This window comes from Tiliqua scincoides, chromosome 3 (genome assembly GCF_035046505.1).
Source record: "Tiliqua scincoides isolate rTilSci1 chromosome 3, rTilSci1.hap2, whole genome shotgun sequence".
Taxonomy (NCBI): Eukaryota; Metazoa; Chordata; class Lepidosauria; order Squamata; family Scincidae; genus Tiliqua; species Tiliqua scincoides.
Genome location: NC_089823.1, coordinates 3,639,796 through 3,659,311, shown reverse-complemented (window position 1 = coordinate 3,659,311; position 19,516 = coordinate 3,639,796). Strand labels below are relative to the sequence as shown.

General features: G+C 46.4%; 1 protein-coding gene across 1 annotated transcript in view; it reads right to left on the bottom strand.

The window, feature by feature from the left end:
- C2CD3 (C2 domain containing 3 centriole elongation regulator) overlaps positions 1-19,516 on the bottom strand; it is a 69,919-nt gene that overhangs the window by 8,332 nt on the left and 42,071 nt on the right. Inside the window, exons 27-32 of the mRNA XM_066621885.1 lie at positions 11,342-11,535; positions 10,921-11,051; positions 9,725-9,886; positions 9,062-9,270; positions 7,203-8,220; positions 5,165-5,270 (exon numbers count right to left, since the gene is read on the bottom strand). Coding sequence (XP_066477982.1) covers positions 5,165-5,270; positions 7,203-8,220; positions 9,062-9,270; positions 9,725-9,886; positions 10,921-11,051; positions 11,342-11,535 — 1,820 coding nt within the window. The remainder of the gene's footprint in view (positions 1-5,164; positions 5,271-7,202; positions 8,221-9,061; positions 9,271-9,724; positions 9,887-10,920; positions 11,052-11,341; positions 11,536-19,516) is intronic.

Sequence of the window (19,516 nt, the reverse complement as noted above, 5' to 3'; positions counted from 1 at the left end):
CTCAACACGAATGGCCACTGCAAATGAGAAGGAATGTGCTGATCCCTGGAGAAGGGGAAAAATAAATCACTTTAAAATCAGCTTAAAAAACTGAACAGTACTTTAACAATAGCCTCCTTAATGAGAGAGAGAGGGGGCAGCTGGCTGACAATCCATCAATCCTCCTTTCTCCAGGCGACCCCTCCCTTCCCCCTGAGCAAGTGAAAGAAAGGTGATCACTTTGCATCGGTGAAGGGAGGGGCTGAGTGAAGCACCTTTCTAAGTGCTTGGAGGAGGACTGATTGATGGATTGTCTTCTTAAGGAGTCTTATCTTACATCACAAAGGTCAGCCAGGCTGTTTTTAAATCATGGAGCAAGGGAGCTAAATGGATTTGCTTTAGTGCTTTTGCCACCCACTGAGTTCTGGGAAAGGAACCCATGTGATTAATGAGGCTCAACCTGTACTTTGCAATACAGATCTCTGTGCTTGGCTTCTTTGGATGGATCAATAATATATGCTTTTTACAAATGGGGAACTGAGGCCAAGGGATCCTGGTTAGTGACTGAGGTTGAATTTGAACTCAGGCTCGCTCTGATCAAGGGTTCAAGTTGTAGCAGGAGGACAGGAAATTGTGATGTTTAAAATTCAAAATGGCCTTTTATTATGGACATTATACTTTTGTTCTTATGTACAAAAACTATTCATGCTATGGCTTTAAACTTAACTAGTATTAAGACTACTGTATTTCAACAATTTTTAAAATAAAACAGCTCTAATAGCGATTTGCACTAATCACATGCTTCAGCTATTTATAGCCACCATGAGTGATCTAGAAAACACACACAAAAAAGCTAGAATGGAGAGCTGCAGGTTCTCCTTTTCTAAAGCACACTTCTAGATTCCTTGTTTTGCCCGTTAATAGTCAAAATTATGCATTAAGTTTACACATCTGATGTGGAGTGGCCTGTTGTCACACCCTTTTGGAGCAAGAGCTTGATTATCATGAGCTTGGTACTGGAACCATCACTGACCATTAGAGAGAAGCACATGCTATTGGGCTATGCACCCCTCTCCCCAGAACTGTCTTATAATAGATTGTTGGCGTATGCTCCTTTGCGACCAATGAGCTGGCAGCCTGCAGAAGGGGTCAGAGAACTTTTAACTTATGCTATGTAGAACTAGATTCAGTTCCTCTTCTCTTGGGTCAAGCAAAGCTTTCCCACCCAACTATCTTTACTATCTCCTTACTTTTGATGAGTTGTATTCAGTACATGTTTGAAATTGCAACTGTTTTGTGTGTTTCTGTGAAGGATTTGTAAAACTGAAATGTATTATTTTTAAAAAGCACACAATAACATAGTCCTGCTCTCCAGAAGAGGAGAGAAAAGTAAGAAACAGGAGGCTGCACTTCCCAGGCCTGGAAATCGAAGCCCTGTCCTGAGATTACTGGGAGGTGAACTCAGGATTTTCTAAGCATCAGAGATAGTAAACAGCTTTGCTTGTGCCTGAGGCAGTCACTTCTTAAGGATCAGGCTGCTAAGAGGACCAAGAGATTGAATGAGACAGACAGGGCTCGTAGGAAAGGAATTAACCTCAACAGAGCAGCTTTCATTCCCCTGAGACAAGCCCTATGTTGTAGCACAATGATGGCTAATCTCTGGCAGGTGGGGTGGTCATAGCAGCAGGTTGCAACTATTCTTTTTATAGTTGAGTTGTGCTCTGGATTAGTGTAAGGAACGTGCCCAATGAGCTGAAGGGTCCAGCCCTTGGGTTTCTGGAGGTCTCCCAAGGTGGAGTAGGGATTTTTTTTACTTCTGAATCAGAAAATTTTCTAGTGCCCCAATTGATTAGAATCCAATTTTACATGCTTGAATTATGTGTTCTTTTGGTTTTACATTAACCCCCATTTACACACACACACACACACACACACACAGCATGCTAGGGAATCATCTCCTGAAAAAAATCTTACAGTGCAATCCTATCTTGTGGTGGAACAGGTAGGCCAGGAAGTGCGCGCTGTATCCAGTGCAAGACAGGGGCCCAAAGTGGCTCGGCTGGAGGTAAGGAAAAACTCTTCCCCTTACCCCCAGGTAAGCCACTGCAGGCCTAATGGGTTTCCTCAGACTTGCACCACCTCCAGAGGTGGCATAAGCCTGATGAGAGTGGAGCGGCTTGGAACGGCTCTGTGTTGCTCGGGAACAGGGGCTAGGATCCAGCATACCTGCCGGGTCCCAGCCCTGCCTCCTGTTCCCCTGCCCTCCCCTCGTCCCGGAATGTCCCCCACCTCCTCCTCGCCCACCCCAAACCCTTGTGTCGGCTGACTCAAGCCTGCCTGCCTGAGCCAACACAGAGGCTTGATTCAGCCTCTGTGGGCTAGCATGTGCCGGCCCAGCCGACTCTAGAGGAGGTGCAAACATGCTTTACAGCACGCTTGCGACCCTCCTGGGCCAGCGCAAGGAACTTGCATCAGCCCAATGGTGAGCTTGGGCTGTGCCCTTAATCGCTAATTTGAGCTGCTAAACAATTTGACTAGTATCATATCCATTCATTTTATTACTAGTGACTTTATGACAATTATGGACATTTTTTATGGGAAAAAGAATAGAAGTGCAAAGATTTTCTGCTCCCAGGGGACACTGGAAGGGTGCCGAGTTCAGGTTTCAGTTAGGACTGGTAGGTCCCTTGCAAGATTGCAGTGCTTTCCTTTCTGCTGTTGCAGACCTGGGTGCAAACAGATGAACCTGTGCTAAGGAAGGGATATGGATGCAGTATCTTCAAAAACCCTTACTGAAACCCTTACACAATGCTTCTCCTTCCCTGGAAGGTCTGAATTTAATCATATCACAGGCAGAATGAACTGAAATTGTTCCAAGCTGGAACTATTCCATGATTCCACATACTGAACTCCTAAGCCCTTTTCCTTTCCTTTTGGACCAACACAGCCTCAGTTCTTGACATTGGTCCCCAAACATATGAAAATCTAGAAACCCTGGTAAAGAATATTCTGTGGCTGCCTCATTTAATACTAGATCCTGCTCATTAGGTTCTGTATCTGGGGCTTCAGCCAGACAAGATGCCTCTTCTTTTGAAATGTTCTTCAGAAATAGTCGGTCAAAGATATGGGAAATTAACTCATTCCATTTGCGTTTACTGGAAGGGATAGCCAATAGGTTTGACCACCAGAACAAGAAGTACTTGTCCAGAGAAACCTATACCAGGTCACAGAATTTATGGGTGCAGTTGTAAACAACTTTCAGAGACAGACTATAAAAAAACCAACTGCTGACGCTTTAAAGAAAATTCTTTTGAAGAAACCCACACCCCATTTCAAAACGCACACACTGGAAATAAGCACCTTCATGCACTTATACATTCACAACCAATGGCTTTTGATGTATTACTTATGAATACAGCTTGCTTCCAGAGTTCCCCAAACAGCCCACCTGTCCACCTTACTTGAAGTTTTCTGCTATAATCTCATTACATAAGAAAAGTCCAGCAGGATCAGATCAGAGGTCCATCCAGCATCCTGTTTCTCACAGTACCCTAACCAGCTACCTCTGGGAAGCCCATGTGGAGCAGAGAAAGAATACTTCTCTCCAACCACTGAAGCCATCCAACCCAGTGGTCACCAGTACATCTTGTGGCAACCACTTCCACAAACTAATTAACAGCTGTATGAAGTGTCTTATCTCTCTCCTACTGTCTGTCTTAATCAGTGTCATTCTAGGATTGAGAGGAAGAAATCCTGCCTCTCTCCACATAAATATACAAATCTCAGCCATGCGTCCCCTTATATCACTTTTTCCCCCCAAGCTAAAAGTGCCAAACAGCCCAATTATTATTTACTTATTTAAAAGATTTATATCCCTCCTTTTCCATGCCGAAGCAAATGCCCAAGGCGGCTTACACACTAAAATGTACAATATGTAAAGCAATAAATAAAATCATAAATAAGAACAATAAAACCATGGAGGGGAGGTGCACGTAACTATTTAGACCACAGCATCATTCCAGAGACAAAGACACAAGAGGTCAGACAACAAGCATCACTCCAACACCAGGCGAAACACAAATGTTGAGACCTCGCAGAAAGGCCATGAGGGATGGGGTAGTTCTTTATTAGTATTTTGTAAGGATGGCGCTCCAGCCCTCTGATCATTTTGGTTGCTCTCTTTGGCACCTTTCCCAGCACTACAATACTCTTCTTCAGGTGTGGTGCCTAGAACTGTACCCAGTATTCCAAATGGGGCCGTATTACAGATCTGTACAGGGGTATTATAATGAGAGCAGTCTTACTCGCGATCCCCATCTAATGAACCTAGAATGCAGCAGCTGCGAAAAAGACACATTCCATGCTAGGGGTCATGTTTCGTTCAGCTATCCACCACAACCCCAAGATCTCTCTCCAGGTTTGTCACCCAGAGCTCTGATCCCATTAGCATATACATGAAGTTGGGATTTTTTTGTCCCAGTGTGCAACACTTTACATATACTTACACTGAACCACATTTGCCATTTGGTTGCTCATTCATCGAGTCTGGGGAGGTCCTTTTAGAGCTCTCCACAATCTGCTTTGGTTTTTACCACCCTGAATAGCTTGGTGCCACCTGTAAACTTGGCCATCTTGGTTTATCCCTTTGTTAAGCCTACATCTCCTACCAACATCCAAAAGTTCAAGAGCAAGGTATGAATTGTTAGAAGCTCCTTTCCCCAGTACATTCATTAATCCCTGACCCACACTCCTAGATCCAATCTTGAAAGTCATTCACGCCTTCCTACATCTGAGACGGGACCACTGTGATAACAGTTGGAACTTGCAATGGTATAAAGTACTCTGGAACCCATTCAGGGCCTACTCCTATCTAACTTTCCAGCACTGATACAGCCATGCCTGCAGGGCATGTGCTGCATCCTACATCGGAATCCCATGCCCAAACCTCCAAGTTAAGTTTGTGGGGTGTGATGGCAGAACTGTGCACAGGCTGCCAGTAAGGCCTCTAATGGCTCAGGCTGTACTTACCTTGGAGGTCATCTTTTCCTTGGCAGATTGATCTACTCAAAAGGAGTGCTCATTAATTATAGAAAGAAAGCAGGATACTCATCCAATCTACATTTTTGCTAGAAGGAAAGACTGTGACTCATCCAGGCAAGAAAGTGCAAGATCCTGCTATACTTACTTTGCTCGAAGTTGCCAACAGGGAAGGAGAAACACTGAGCAGCCTCATAGAAGCTTCCAGATGTTGCACGGGAAGGAAAAAGTTGGGGACAACAACAGGATCAGATCTGAAGGGCTGAGCTAAGGAAGAGACACTGGAGCAGCTTGTTATTCTTGCTGGGTAGTGGACTGTGGGATATGCAGTTGTTATGCAGAACCAATGTCCTTTCCAAGCACTACCAATAAGCATTCGAGGTTATGCAGCTGTAGAATTCACCATATTGGCATGAGGAAGCTACTCTGCATATACCAAGTGCAAAATGTGTTTGTGCTAGCAGGTAGGCTTGCTCTTTTCCTTCTCCTTCTAGAGTTCTGCAGGGCTATTTAACTATGCCAGGTTGAAGGGGCTGCCTTATTCCAAGCCAGACCAATATGCCACCTACTGATCTACTACTATCTACACCAGAAATCCCCAAATTGTGTGCTGTGAGAGAATAGCTAGAATGAGATGGCAAAAACATCAACAAAATGATTAAAAGCTTGTGTGAGCCCAAAGCACTCACCTAACGGTGAACATTAGCCCTGGTTTTCTCTCCGATTGACTGCTCTAGTCTTGGCTACTTCTAGTCAGGCTCTGCTAGGGAATTTTGCTGTTTCCCTGCACAGGATATGAGCAGATTATTCAGTTATTCTCAAAGCGGGAGTCTGCATGGTGACCCCTAAAATGAAGGGTGAATTTGGTCTATGGAGCCATTGCTCCATCTAGTCAATCTAAGAGCTGTCCAGGAACCCAGGCATGGACTCTTCCCTATCCCTGCTACCTGCAACTGATTTAACTAGAAGTGTTGGAAGCTGAACCCTGGACCTTCTGCATGTAAATTAAATAGTCTGCCACTGAGTAAGTATAGGAGAATTGCATACTTCTGTATACAGAACTTCATACAATTAAAAAAAAAAAACAACCACCATCTTGTCATGTTTTTTGGAGAATCAACACAACAGAAGTCTGTACACCATGCTGCAAGAAGGGAGAGGAGCGGTCGAGGCAAGAGGGAAGGCGAAAATGCTGAAGAATTCCAGGGGAGACTGTTGAGCTGGCTAGGGCTCAGCTTCCACACGACCTGCTCTGTGCAAGGCAGAGCTGAAACCAAGGACTGGGAAGCCCTCCCCCAAATCCATTTCAGCACTGCCTCTTACAGCAGGAGGGACTACCCATCAGTGATGAATACCCCTCCCTCTTACAGAGAATCAACACAACAATAAAAGTTCATACACCATGCTGGATCTGTGTGAAGACAGGTTCATGACACCTGGCCTCAACGGTGGACTATATAATAGTGAGGAAATTTCAAGGGTATTGGGGCCCTGTCCTTGATGGGATCAAACATTCTTGATCCACTCGTACCCAGCATTCATTTGGCTGCATGCGACTTTATTACCTGCAAATACTTAATAAAATAGTGAACACATGGCTCTGTGTCATGGTTCTTCTTCACAGAGCCTTAAAATAGACATATGGTGGGATTGCCTTGAGTTATACAATGCCTCTGCCCAAGAACATGGAGGCACCCTTTGCAGAAATTGATATGTGCAGTGCCACCCATAAACCGACAATTTTTTCCAACTGATAATAAAGATAGCATTTGCAAGAACACACTGAAAAGTTGGCCAGAGCTTAAAAACGTGAGATGAACTAGCCCATTTTCCTGGGAACAGCCCTGTCTCTACTTTCTTGCTTGGAGGGTGGCATCTTTCCTAATAGCTGCTGGCCTGTCATGCCACCAGCTTGTCATGTTTTTTATTGATATGACCACCAATATGCTGAGCCTGAATGGAGGCTGCACATCTAATTACAGTGGCTAGTAGCCACTAAGACAGCCATCTTCCTTTCAAAAATGGTGCTAGTGGACAATGTATCACACTACTACAACACCAAGTTGGAGAGGATCTTTCTGCTCCTACTGGTCACAGCAAGCTGGTTTCAAGTGAATGGAAGTGTTACTGAACAGTGCAAGTGACTACTACAGCATTTGCTTGGTGAACTCAATGAAAAAGGATACAGGACTACACTGGCCTTCAGAGGCTTATCTGACACTTCAAGTGGGCTTTCAAGACTCCCAGCAGCACAGCTTTCAGTGTACTGTTCAGTGTCCGACAACCGGGAGCAACACTGGGGACTTTCTTCATTCGTATTTCCTTCCTCACCATGCAAACCCCCAGTTCGTTCCTCCACCTCTGCAGCAGCAGCCTTGGACATTGCAAACTCTCCATCATTCAAAGGAAATAGTTCCCCGCTAGCCCCTCTGTCCTGCATTCCTTGTGCTCCTCTATGATCTGCCTTTTGTGTTTCTGTGGGTCTGCCACCTTCTTGATTTGCAACGGAGACAGAGGCGGGCTGGAGCAGCTCTTCACTCTCATCGTCAAGGACTTTTCTCCCGACACGCTCATCACTCTCTCCTTCTCCAAAGGGACTATTGCTGGATCTAACAGTGCTGGGCAAGCTCTGAGGTCCATCCTGGATTTCACTGGACAAAGGGCTGCTTCTTGAGCTCCCCAAGTTCATGACGTGTTCAGCAGCTCCTGGAAGCTGTTCAGCATTCCTTATGATTATTGCCTCTTGGTCAAGATCCTGCTCTGATTCGGAGACCAGGCTGGACCAGGGACTGGTTTTGTCCGTCACAGTTGTGATTTCATTTAGTGTTCGCGGTTCTATGACATCCTCTTCATACTCTTCCTCACTGTAGGAGACGTGACCAGCATCTTCTCCCCTCTGGTTACAGTGTACAGATAAGGGAGGGTCATTCTGGGAGCTGGCGTGATTGAGGAATTCATACAGTGTGCCTCTTCCACAGGGCGGCTCTCCAAGAGGCAGTAAAGGCACTTCCTCCTCCTCCTCCTCCTCTACCCAGGCACTTGAGGGTTCATTCCTTGGGTGGTCCCTGAGAATCTGAGTCCTATCAACTCCATTTTTTTGGTCCAGAACACCACAAGGGGCAACATTTGCACCTGAACACTGGCCATGATTCCCCTGAGCACCAGAAGAGTCTTCTGCATTTTTCACTACACTGTTCTGTAGATCTGAGGAAGGAAAACAATTTGAGTCATTACATAGGAAGCTGACTAGTGCCTGGGTCCCTCAGGTTTAGTACTGTTATACTAGGATCATTCCCAGCCCTACTTGGTGATGCTTTCAGGGACTGAACCTGGGAACTTCTGCACACAAAGCACATGATCTAAGCCCTGCTCCCCTATGGAAAGAGTCCTGAGATTTAAGAGTAATACACATTTATTCATTTAAAACATTTCTGTCTTGTCCAACCACTCGCACCGGGGCCTGTGTGACTGCCTGGGACCATCACTGGGAAGCAGGGCTTACCAGGGCCAGATGAAACACACATACCCACAAGATGGATAAGGGGAGCAGGGAGAAGAACTAAAAAGGCAGAGTAACAGAGAGAAACACTGTCTAGATCAAGATGGTGAGAGCAAATGACAGTTGATGTTTTGCCAGCTGCCCACCCCATTCCTCTGCTCTGTCTTCCCTTCTTGGGGCAACGTTGAATTTTATAATAAGCAGCAGAGACTGGGATGAATGATGACGGGAAGTGCAGCTGACCCGTGCTTTCCATCCTCCCAGTTCTCTATCTTGTGGAAATTGACTTTATTCATCTTCTCCTGCATGGCAGTCAGCTGTGCAGTTTGTTCTCCCACATTTCTTTGTTGTGCCCCAGGAGAGCTCCACCCTGCACAAGTTCATATGCTGATATTCTCCCCTGTGCCCCCTTCTCCCAGCCCTTCCGTAAAGATTCTGTCACGCTTCTGTCAAGCTGTCAGCTCTCTCACTGTCAAGTCAAGCCCTTCATCAACCCACTTTAAAAAACACTGGCTGACTCCCCACCATTCCCAGCTCATGCCTCACCATTAATCAGGATGCTGACTTGAGAAACCAGATGATTGGACTTCTCCAACAGATGATGCCCTTCGGAATCTACCATCCGGAATGCAAGTCTGTGGTGACTGGCACCAAGCTCATCCTTATCTCTATTTACAGCACCCAAGTCAGGGAAAGATCTGTTTAGCTTTTGACTGAAGTACATCTGAATCTCATCCAGCTCGCTCAGGTTTTTTCTAGAAGAGAAGAGAAACTGAATACAAAGTACATCTCTATCACACTGCAGTCTTTTGTACAGTAACGGAGAAGCCAATGTAAACCCCCTTCATAATAAACTCTCTTTCCCAAGACCTCCGACTTCAGCAAAACCTTTCTTGAACTGTCCTCAGGGCCTCATTCTATCCAGGACTCAACTAGGCTAAGCCCCCAGAATCATTTATATAATCAGAAATTATCACAGAAGCATATGAAGCAACAACAGAGCATCTGTTGGCAGTGTGGGCAGCCCAAACAGATCCAGTACAGTAATAGTATTAAGAGTTGGAGCTGGGAATAATTGCTGGGTTGGTACATCTGCCCTTTTTGTAACATGGCTCCTCTCATTTGGAAAGCTTCAGAAGTAGATGAAAGAATCCAAATTACACCAAGAGAGAGCGCTTTCTTTTTCTGAAGTTTGCACAATGGCTTTACCTGAGAGCTCTGAGAAGAGCAGAGTGTGAGGCGTGGGACAGCAAATCCAGGCTTCTGGCTTGGTGCATGTTCCCTTCTGCTTGCTGCAGCGACTCATGGAATCTACGGATGTTTTGCACATGCTCTTCATGACGAATCATCGAGGACTCCAAGGATCCAGTTCTGCTAACAAAACTAGACTTAACTATTCTTGGGCCCCGACCTTTCCCTTCCTTCACTCTTGCTTAAGGCCCCATTATGCCTTTCTCCACAATCTTGAAGACTCCAATGTCACAAACAACAAAATCACAATCTTGTACTCCACATTATTTTACTCGGAAAAACTAGCACCCTCTGGTTCTGTACTCAAAATAACTGACATTTACTCAGAGGTTTACTCTGAAAGCATATGGACATCTGTTTAGAGCACGCTAAGCACATGCACATCCTTAAGCCCTTCTTTATAAGACTTTTGTCTTCTTCTAGTAGTTCCTCCTGTCCAGCTTGTGAAATAACCCCTTTAGAACATGGTACCAGAAATGCTGTTTTGCCAAAACAACAGCTCTCTACGTTTTGGAAGTGAAGACCTTTCCATAACACCTTTCTTCCTATCCAACTCACATACAACTCAGAGCTTTCAGAGAGCCCCTAAGCATTGGCCTGAACTGCACAGGCAGAGTTTGGAGCAAGAGATAGAGAATCTTGCTAGCACCAGCAGAATCTGAAAACCCTCAAGGGGAAGAATTTCCTGGCATGTCTGGCTGGTTTGGGCAAGAACAATGAAGTGGCACCTTTGGCATCCTTTCATCACAAGCTGGCTTCTCTCTTATGCAGTTATCTGTGCTTGTTTCAAGCCTCTTAACTACAAGGCTGAAACAAGGAGGATTCCCTCATCACCTACTGGCAGGAATGTCTGTGGCTGGAATGTAGGCACAGGTGCTGCTCCAGGAGGTGACCATAATACTAGTGTAGCACAGTCACACTCCACACCACAGCAATGAAGGCACTGGATAGAAGGGGGAAGGATTCCAGTTTCCCAGAAGCAAGAATGGCATACGCTTTGCAAAGAAATGCACAAGCCCCATAATAGGGCTTGACACCCTTGACAGATGTGTATCTCCATTAGAAAAAAATGAACAATTACCCAATTATTTGGCAACCCTCTCCCTGCCCCTCAACTATTGGAAAGCCACCCATCTTGATTTTTTTGTTTTTACCTCTCATGCTTAGTGGCATCAGTGCCTTTCAATGGGGAATTTAAAAGGTCTTTGGTGCCTCTTGTGGAAAATGCAGGAAATGCAGCATATAAGTCCCTCATCTGGAATGCAAAAGGGCTTGTTGCTGGGATCTGCGAGACAAGAAGAGGGACACTGCAAGAAATCTTGAGACAAGACAACAAAGAACTGAAACTAAATGGCCAGTTCCAAATGCAGGCCTGGCAAAGCTGTTTAGTATAAGGCAGTTTGATATATCCATAATATCTGGCCAAAGCTCACATCCAGTCAGTGCTAGAGAACTGAGTAAGAGTCCAGGAGTTCCTAACAGCCATAGTCCATTAGTTCTATGCATCCAATACGGACTCATCATAATCAGCACAACAGTCAGCAACCCTACGGAGAAACTGCGTGATGTACATACCGATGATCCTGGGGTTCTTGACTGTCTTTCTTTTTTGAGATGAGCTATACTTTCAAGTGGGGAAATGGCCACTTTGATCTGCCCCTGACACTGTCCACTGAAGTCTGTTACATTGTACCAGCCACAGACTAACTGGAATCCAGACAGCAGGGGGGAGAGATCCACAGATGCAAATCCTATCACTCGCTCAACTTCTGCAGGGAAAGCAAAAAACAAAACATACATGTTAATTCACACCCAAGTTAGTTTGCCACAGTAAAGCCCCAAAGGACTGAAACGGGCAGACCAAAGCAAAAGATGATGACCTGAACAGAATGCGGAGAGAGCTGGGTTTGACTTCTAAAGCTTTAAATCTGGGTCTGGGCCCTGATTATTCAAAAGACAACAGGGCCTTGTCCACTGCAACCCCAGTACTTTGAAATGCCCTCCCTCAGGAGATGTGTTTGAAAAGACTGTATGGCAGAGGCCAGAGAAAACACAAGACTTTCTTTTCTCTATCTGCCTTTAGCAGCTGAGCAGTTGCTGCTTCTGAGTTGTTGCCTTTTAAAAAATTGTCTAGATCAGTGGTTCTCACACAGTTAGCACAGGGACCCATTTTTTAGAATGAGAATCTGTCAGGACCCACCAGAAGACTCTGCAGACGCGTGTGGCCTCTGGGAACCAAGTGCCTCGGGAACTAAGTGCCAGGTAAGGCACAAGAGTTTAGCATCTGGGCGAGGAGAAGGCAAGGAGACCTCTGAGTTTTGTAGAAGGAGAGGAGGAGGAGCAGGAGGAGGAGGTAAGTGTACTCATTCTAATGCTTTGTCTTTCTAACTCCCTGTCTTCTAACCTTAATCTTACCTTTAAAGCAACCTTAAATCAAAATTGAAAGTTAGCACCTAAGGGAGGTACATAGGGCTACTCGTGAGCAAGAGCAGAGTCCTACTCGTGAGTAAGAGCCCAAGGGTCAGGCATTTAAATCAAAGTTGAAAGTTAGCTGCACCTAAGGTAGCACTTAATCGAAGGAAGGGAGGAGGATAAAGTGGAAAGCAAGTTTTTCTACTTGTTTAAATTAAACCTATACTTAACCCAGGTTAAACCTAATCTAAGTTAGAACATAACCTAAACAGGTCAGTAAATTGGGACACAGGATCTAGAGAGCAATAAATAATTAAACAAACCCAAATAAAAACTAGCTTGAGGTTACAAAAACAGTCCAGCCTAAGAGAACAGAACTAGGAGGGAAAGGACCTAGGAAGGGCCAATTCCCAACCCATTAAGAGCCCCATTAGGCTAATCCAAGCAGTCCATTCAGGAGCCTGCAGAGTAGGTCACGCCCATCAGCAGCCATTTGCCTTCCTGAGCTTTTGTAAACTCACCTGGGAAGGCCAGCCCCCTTTCAATCAGGAAGGAAGGAGGGGGGAGGAGCCAGCCAGGAGTATAAAGCTAGGCAGGCGTGAGGCTCTCTGCAGACATGTGTGGCCTCTAGGAACCAAGTGCCAGGTAAGGCACAAGAGTTTAGCATCTGGGCGAGTTCAGCAGCAGGGCGAGGAGGCCAGGGCCCCAGACACTGCCCTTCCTCTTCTCTTGAGAAGAGGGCTGCTATCCAGTGTACGGTTTTTAAAAGGACCCCTAAATAAAACAACAACAACAACAACAAAAAAGCTATGCAGTCAGACAGCCAGCAGCAGGGTGGGGGCTATCCAGTGTTCTGCATCGAGTGCCACATGTATGATTATATGCCTCTGGGGCATAAGTCATGGGCGTGTCCTCGGTGCAAGGAGCTCCAGGCTCTCAGGGAACGCGTCCGCTCCCTTGAAGCATTGGTGGCCGACCTGGAGAAGTGCAGGCAGCCATAGGAGGACCATGGGGAGACTTCCGGGGACGATCAGGCTTCGTCCCAACCTCAGGCGTGCAGCTCCTCGGCTGCCCGGGTGGGAAGTCTCGGGACTGGAGGACGTCATCCTGGAGAGGAGGGAAACAATCCCCTAGGGGGGATCCCTACTCCAGGGGATGGGCCCGTATCCGAGCGCACTCGGGATACTCCTCGGCGGGAGGGGGGTCGGGGGCTTCTTGTAGTGGGGGATTCGATTATTAGAAACATAGAGAGGGGGGTTTGCAACGGATGTGAGGACCGCATGGTGACTTGCCTGCCTGGTGCGAAGGTTGCGGACATCACTTCTCGTCTAGACAGGCTAGTAGACAGTGCTGGGGGAGAGGTAGCGGCTGTGGTGCATGTCGGCACCAACGACGTGGGCAAGTGTAGCTGGGAGGTCCTGGAGGCCAAATTTAGGCTTTTAGGCAGGAAGCTGAAAGCCAGGACCTCAAAGGTAGCGTTCTCTGAAGTGCTACCTGTTCCACGCGCAGGGCCAGCTAGGCAGGCGGAGATCAGGGGTCTCAATGCGTGGATGAGACGGTGGTGTAGGGAGGAGGGGTTTAGATTCGTTAGGCACTGGGGAACATTTTGGGACAAGCGGGGCCTGTACAAGAGGGACGGGCTCCATTTGAACCAGAATGGAACCAGACTGCTGGCGCATAACATTAAAAAGGTGGCAGAGCAGCTTTTAAACTGATCCCTGGGGGAAGGCCGACAGGAGCCGAGGGGCATCCGGTTCGGGACTCCTCATCCCTATGGGATGAGGATGGGGAGGTTAGAGAACAACAAGACAAAGGCAGGGTAGGAGAAGAAATTGGGAAAGGTAGGGTGATGGGATGTGATAGACGGTTTGGCACAATGAGAGGATGCGGGGACAAAGGAGCGAATAAGCAGCCCATCCTGGGGCATTCCGTGTATAAATGCTTTTATGCGAATGCCCAAAGTCTACGAGCAAAGGTGGGAGAACTGGAATGTCTGGTGACAAGGGAAAATATTGACATAGTGGGCATAACGGAAACCTGGTGGAATGCGGAGAATCAGTGGGATACCGCAATCCCGGGCTATAAACTCTACAGGAGGGACAGGCAGGGGCGTGTTGGAGGAGGGGTGGCCCTTTATGTTAAGGAAGGGATAGAATCCAGCAAAGTAGAGATTGAAGGTGGGTCCGACTCCACCGTAGAATCTCTGTGGGTTAAATTACCAGGCTTGTGCAGCGATGTAATACTGGGGGTGTGCTATCGTCCTCCAGACCAGAAATCTGATGGGGACCTTGAAATGAGGAAACAGATCAGGGAGGTGACAAGGAAGGACAGGGTTGTAATCATGGGGGACTTCAATTATCCTCATATTGACTGGGTCAATTTGTGTTCTGGTCACGATAAGGAAACCGGATTTCTTGACGTGCTAAATGACTATGGCTTAGATCAGCTAGTCACGGAGCCCACCAGAGGACAGGTGACTCTGGATTTAATTTTGTGCGGTACGCAGGACCTGGTTAGAGATGTAAACGTTACTGAGCCATTGGGGAACAGTGATCATGCTGCGATCCGTTTTGACGTGCACGTTGGGGGAAGAATACCAGGCAAATCTCTAACAAAAACCCTTGACTTCCGACGGGCGGACTTCCCTCAAATGAGGAGGCTGGTTAGAAGGAGGTTGAAAGGGAGGGTAAAAAGAGTCCAGTCTCTCCAGAGTGCATGGAGGCTGCTTAAAACAACAGTAATAGAGGCCCAGCAGAGGTGTATACCGCAAAGAAAGAAGGGTTCCACTAAATCCAGGAGAGTGCCCGCATGGCTAACCAGCCAAGTTAGAGAGGCTGTGAAGGGCAAGGAAGCTTCCTTCCGTAAATGGAAGTCTTGCCCTAATGAAGAGAATAAAAAGGAACATAAACTGTGGCAAAAGAAATGTAAGAAGGTGATAGGGGAGGCCAAGCGAGACTATGAGGAACGCATGGCCAGCAACATTAAGGGGAATAATAAAAGCTTCTTCAAATATGTTAGAAGCAGGAAACCCACCAGAGAAGCGGTTGGCCCTCTGGATGGTGAGGGAGGGAAAGGGGAGATAAAAGGAGACTTAGAGATGGCAGAGAAATTAAATGAGTTCTTTGCATCTGTCTTCACGGCAGAAGACCTCGGGCAGATACCGCTGCCCGAACGGCCCCTCCTGACCGAGGAGTTAAGTCAGATAGAGGTTAAAAGAGAAGATGTTTCAGACCTCATTGATAAATTAAAGATCAATAAGTCACCGGGCCCTGATGGCATACACCCAAGGGTTATTAAGGAATTGAAGAATGAAGTTGCAGATCTCTTGACTAAGGTATGCAACTTGTCCCTCAAAACGGCCACGGTACCAGAAGATTGGAGGATAGCAAATGTCACGCCTATCTTTAAAAAGGGAAAGAGGGGGGACCCGGGAAACTATAGGCCGGTCAGCCTAACATCCATACCGGGTAAGATGGTGGAATGCCTCATCAAAGATAGGATCTCAAAACACATAGACGAACAGGCCTTGCTGAGGGAGAGTCAGCATGGCTTCTGCAAGGGTAAGTCTTGCCTCACAAACCTTATAGAATTCTTTGAAAAGGTCAACAGGCATGTGGATGCGGGAGAACCCGTGGACATTATATATCTGGACTTTCAGAAGGCGTTTGACACGGTCCCTCACCAAAGGCTACTGAAAAAACTCCACAGTCAGGGAATTAGAGGACAGGTCCTCTCGTGGATTGAGAACTGGTTGGAGGCCAGGAAGCAGAGAGTGGGTGTCAATGGGCAATTTTCACAATGGAGAGAGGTGAAAAGCGGTGTGCCCCAAGGATCTGTCCTGGGACCGGTGCTTTTCAACCTCTTCATAAATGACCTGGAGACAGGGTTGAGCAGTGAAGTGGCTAAGTTTGCAGACGACACCAAACTTTTCCGAGTGGTAAAGACCAGAAGTGATTGTGAGGAGCTCCAGAAGGATCTCTCCAGTCTGGCAGAATGGGCAGCAAAATGGCAGATGCGCTTCAATGTCAGTAAGTGTAAAGTCATGCACATTGGGGCAAAAAATCAAAACTTTAGATATAGGCTGATGGGTTCTGAGCTGTCTGTGACAGATCAGGAGAGAGATCTTGGGGTGGTGGTGGACAGGTCGATGAAAGTGTCGACCCAATGTGCGGTGGCAGTGAAGAAGGCCAATTCTATGCATGGGATCATTAGGAAAGGTATTGAGAACAAAACGGTTAGTATTATAATGCCGTTGTACAAATCGATGGTAAGGCCACACCTGGAGTATTGTGTCCAGTTCTGGTCGCCGCATCTCAAAAAAGACATAGTGGAAATGGAAAAGGTGCAAAAGAGAGCGACTAAGATGATTACGGGGCTGGGGCACCTTCCTTATGAGGAAAGGCTACGGCGTTTGGGCCTCTTCAGCCTAGAAAAGAGACGCTTGAGGGGGGACATGATTGAGACATACAAAATTATGCAGGGGATGGACAGAGTGGATAGGGAGATGCTCTTTACACTCTCACATAATACCAGAACCAGGGGACATCTACTAAAATTGAGTGTTGGGCGGGTTAGGACAGACAAAAGAAAATATTTCTTTACTCAGCGCGTGGTCGGTCTGTGGAACTCCTTGCCACAGGATGTGGTGCTGGCGTCTAGCCTAGACGCCTTTAAAAGGGGATTGGACGAGTTTCTGGAGGAAAAATCCATTATGGGGTACAAGCCATGATGTGTATGCGCAACCTCCTGATTTTAGGAATGGGTTAAGTCAGAATGCCAGATGTAGGGGAGAGCACCAGGATGAGGTCTCTTGTTATCTGGTGTGCTCCCTGGGGCATTTGGTGGGCCGCTGTGAGAAACAGGAAGCTGGACTAGATGGGCCTATGGCCTGATCCAGTGGGGCTGTTCTTATGTTCTTATGTTCAGAAGTGATGTCATGATCGGAAGTGACACCATCAAGCAGGAAAATTTTTAACAATCCTAGGCTGCAATCCTACCAGCACTTACCCAGGAGTAAGTCCCAGTTACTATCATTGTTAAAATAGAAATAGTAGCTTGTTAGAAGTACAGGTCTGCAACATTTCCCCAAATGCAGTCACATACCATGGTAGCAGCCAGTCTAATATATTAAAAATAAAACACTGAAATGAATGGGGACCCACTTGAAATTGGCTTGTGACCCACCTAGTGGTGTCCTGACCCACAATTTGAGATACGCTGGACTAGATTTATTTGGTTTTAGCTACTTCACTTGTTGGGGGGACACCACTTTTAAAATGTGTATACTTTAAATTTCAAAGAAAAATTTAAGATTGCATATCAGTGATGCTAAAAAACCAGAGAATTTAAGTGGGAAAGGATAAAAAATGTAACCTCAAAGACAAAAATCACACACAGCCTAGCCTCACAAGTGACAGCTTATACCACCTAGACCAGTGTTTCTCAAACTTTGAGAGAGCTTTACTCCCTTTGCGGGGAGGGGTTTGCGGGGGAGGGGCTAGGACAGCAACTTGATCCTCAGGATCGAGCTGCTAAGGAGGGGGTGCTTTCCACTTACTTGTAGCTAGATAGGGCTGCTGGAGACTATAGGAGGTGTGAGGAGTCCTGCACAGCCCTCTGCAGGGCTCCCTGAGGCTTGGAATGTTCAGTAAAAGCAGGTGCAAAAGCACCTCCTGCAAAATGGAAATGCTTTCTGCTCACTCTGTTCACTTTTACTGAACATTTCAAGGCTCAGGGAGCCCTGTGGAGGGTTGTACAGGTCTCCCCGCACCTTCTGCAGCATCCAGCAGCCCTACCTAGTTACAAGTAAGTGGAAAGCACCCCCCTCACCCTTTCCCCCACCAAGGGATGGGAGAAGAGTTATACACACTGTGGGTTGTGACCCACCAGTTTGAGAACCATTGACCTAGACTAGTATATCACAAGGGGAGCATGGTACAGTATTTGTAAAGCACATACCTCTCAGTTATTTTCTTGTAAGTGAGCCAAACCACATGCTGGAGTGGAAGGCAACTGCCCTAACAATACATGGTCAACTTGCAGGAATTTTAGTGTGCTCCACACTACCCGTCATCCAACCTCTTCTTATGGCAATTCTTCATGCCCCAGAGAAAGGAAAACAAATTATCCCAGATTCCATGCATGGAATGGGAGAGGAGTAGGAGACAGATATCCTGGCCCGTGTGCCATAGCTGAGGAAACACTATTAAGATGTTTTTAATAAATACAATTTCCAGCCACCAGCTCTTGAACTCCCTGTTCCTTTTAACCTAAGAGGCTTGCCCCCCTCTTCTGCACTGCTTCTTTATGGATAGGCAGACAACCATGTTCCTCCTGATTTCTGTAGTTAAATAAGGCAAGCTCTTTCAGCATAATGGTCTGGACTCATGGATAAGACTGTTCAAAACAATCACATGGTTCTGGGACTGAACCAAGTAAACTCTCAAAGACAAGGATAAGCAATCTGAATGCAGCTCCACAATTAGTACTGCTTCTTACTTGAAGTCTGGCCCACTGTTAGCCAGCCCTTTCTCCAGGTTCAGCATCTTTTTCAGCATTCACTTTGACAACCGTCAAACAAAATCATGTTATTATTATTGCTGCTACAACATATTTCCAGGTTGCAGGATTTAGATCCTACCCTCCTGGTTACAAACCTCTCAGGGCGGCATACAGAAACAAATAAAAACAAATCAAATATAGAACAATCAAACTGAACTGTAGCAGAATAAAACCAAACTATAGTGCTGCAGAACATTCAAAGCACATTCCATCCATTTTCCCAGTAATGAGTACAACAGTCTTGACAAATGGGTCCATATTAGTATGCCCAAATTGCAGAGGTCTCTGAGATTGAGAGAGACGAGCCTGTTAAGGTCACTTGTTGGGTTCATGGGATAGGCTGGATTTGAACAGAAGAACTTCCTGGCTCTCAGTTTCAGTTCTATAGTAAACATGATCTCTAAAACATGGATACACAAATACCCTTAAGTTTAGCTAGTTGAAAGAACAGAATTATTGGCACAAAGAAAAGGTGTATATATTTTGATTTATATAGTGCAACATATTAAAGTGGGCCCTTATCTGTAGGCTAGCACCTGCAGATCTGAATATATGGATGCTAAGCCCAGGGCCGGTAGGCCTCAGAGGATCTTCCAGACACAACTGGAAATGGCTTCCAGTTGTGTCCATCACAAAAAGCCCCCTGGACATAATAGAAAGGCACTACCAGTTTGCTGGCAAATTGGAAGTGCCTTCTCTAATCACGTTTGGGAGGCTTTCTGAGGAGGCCGGGAGCTGTGTGCAACCTCTGGAGGGCAGGGCTTGGCCCCCAGGTAA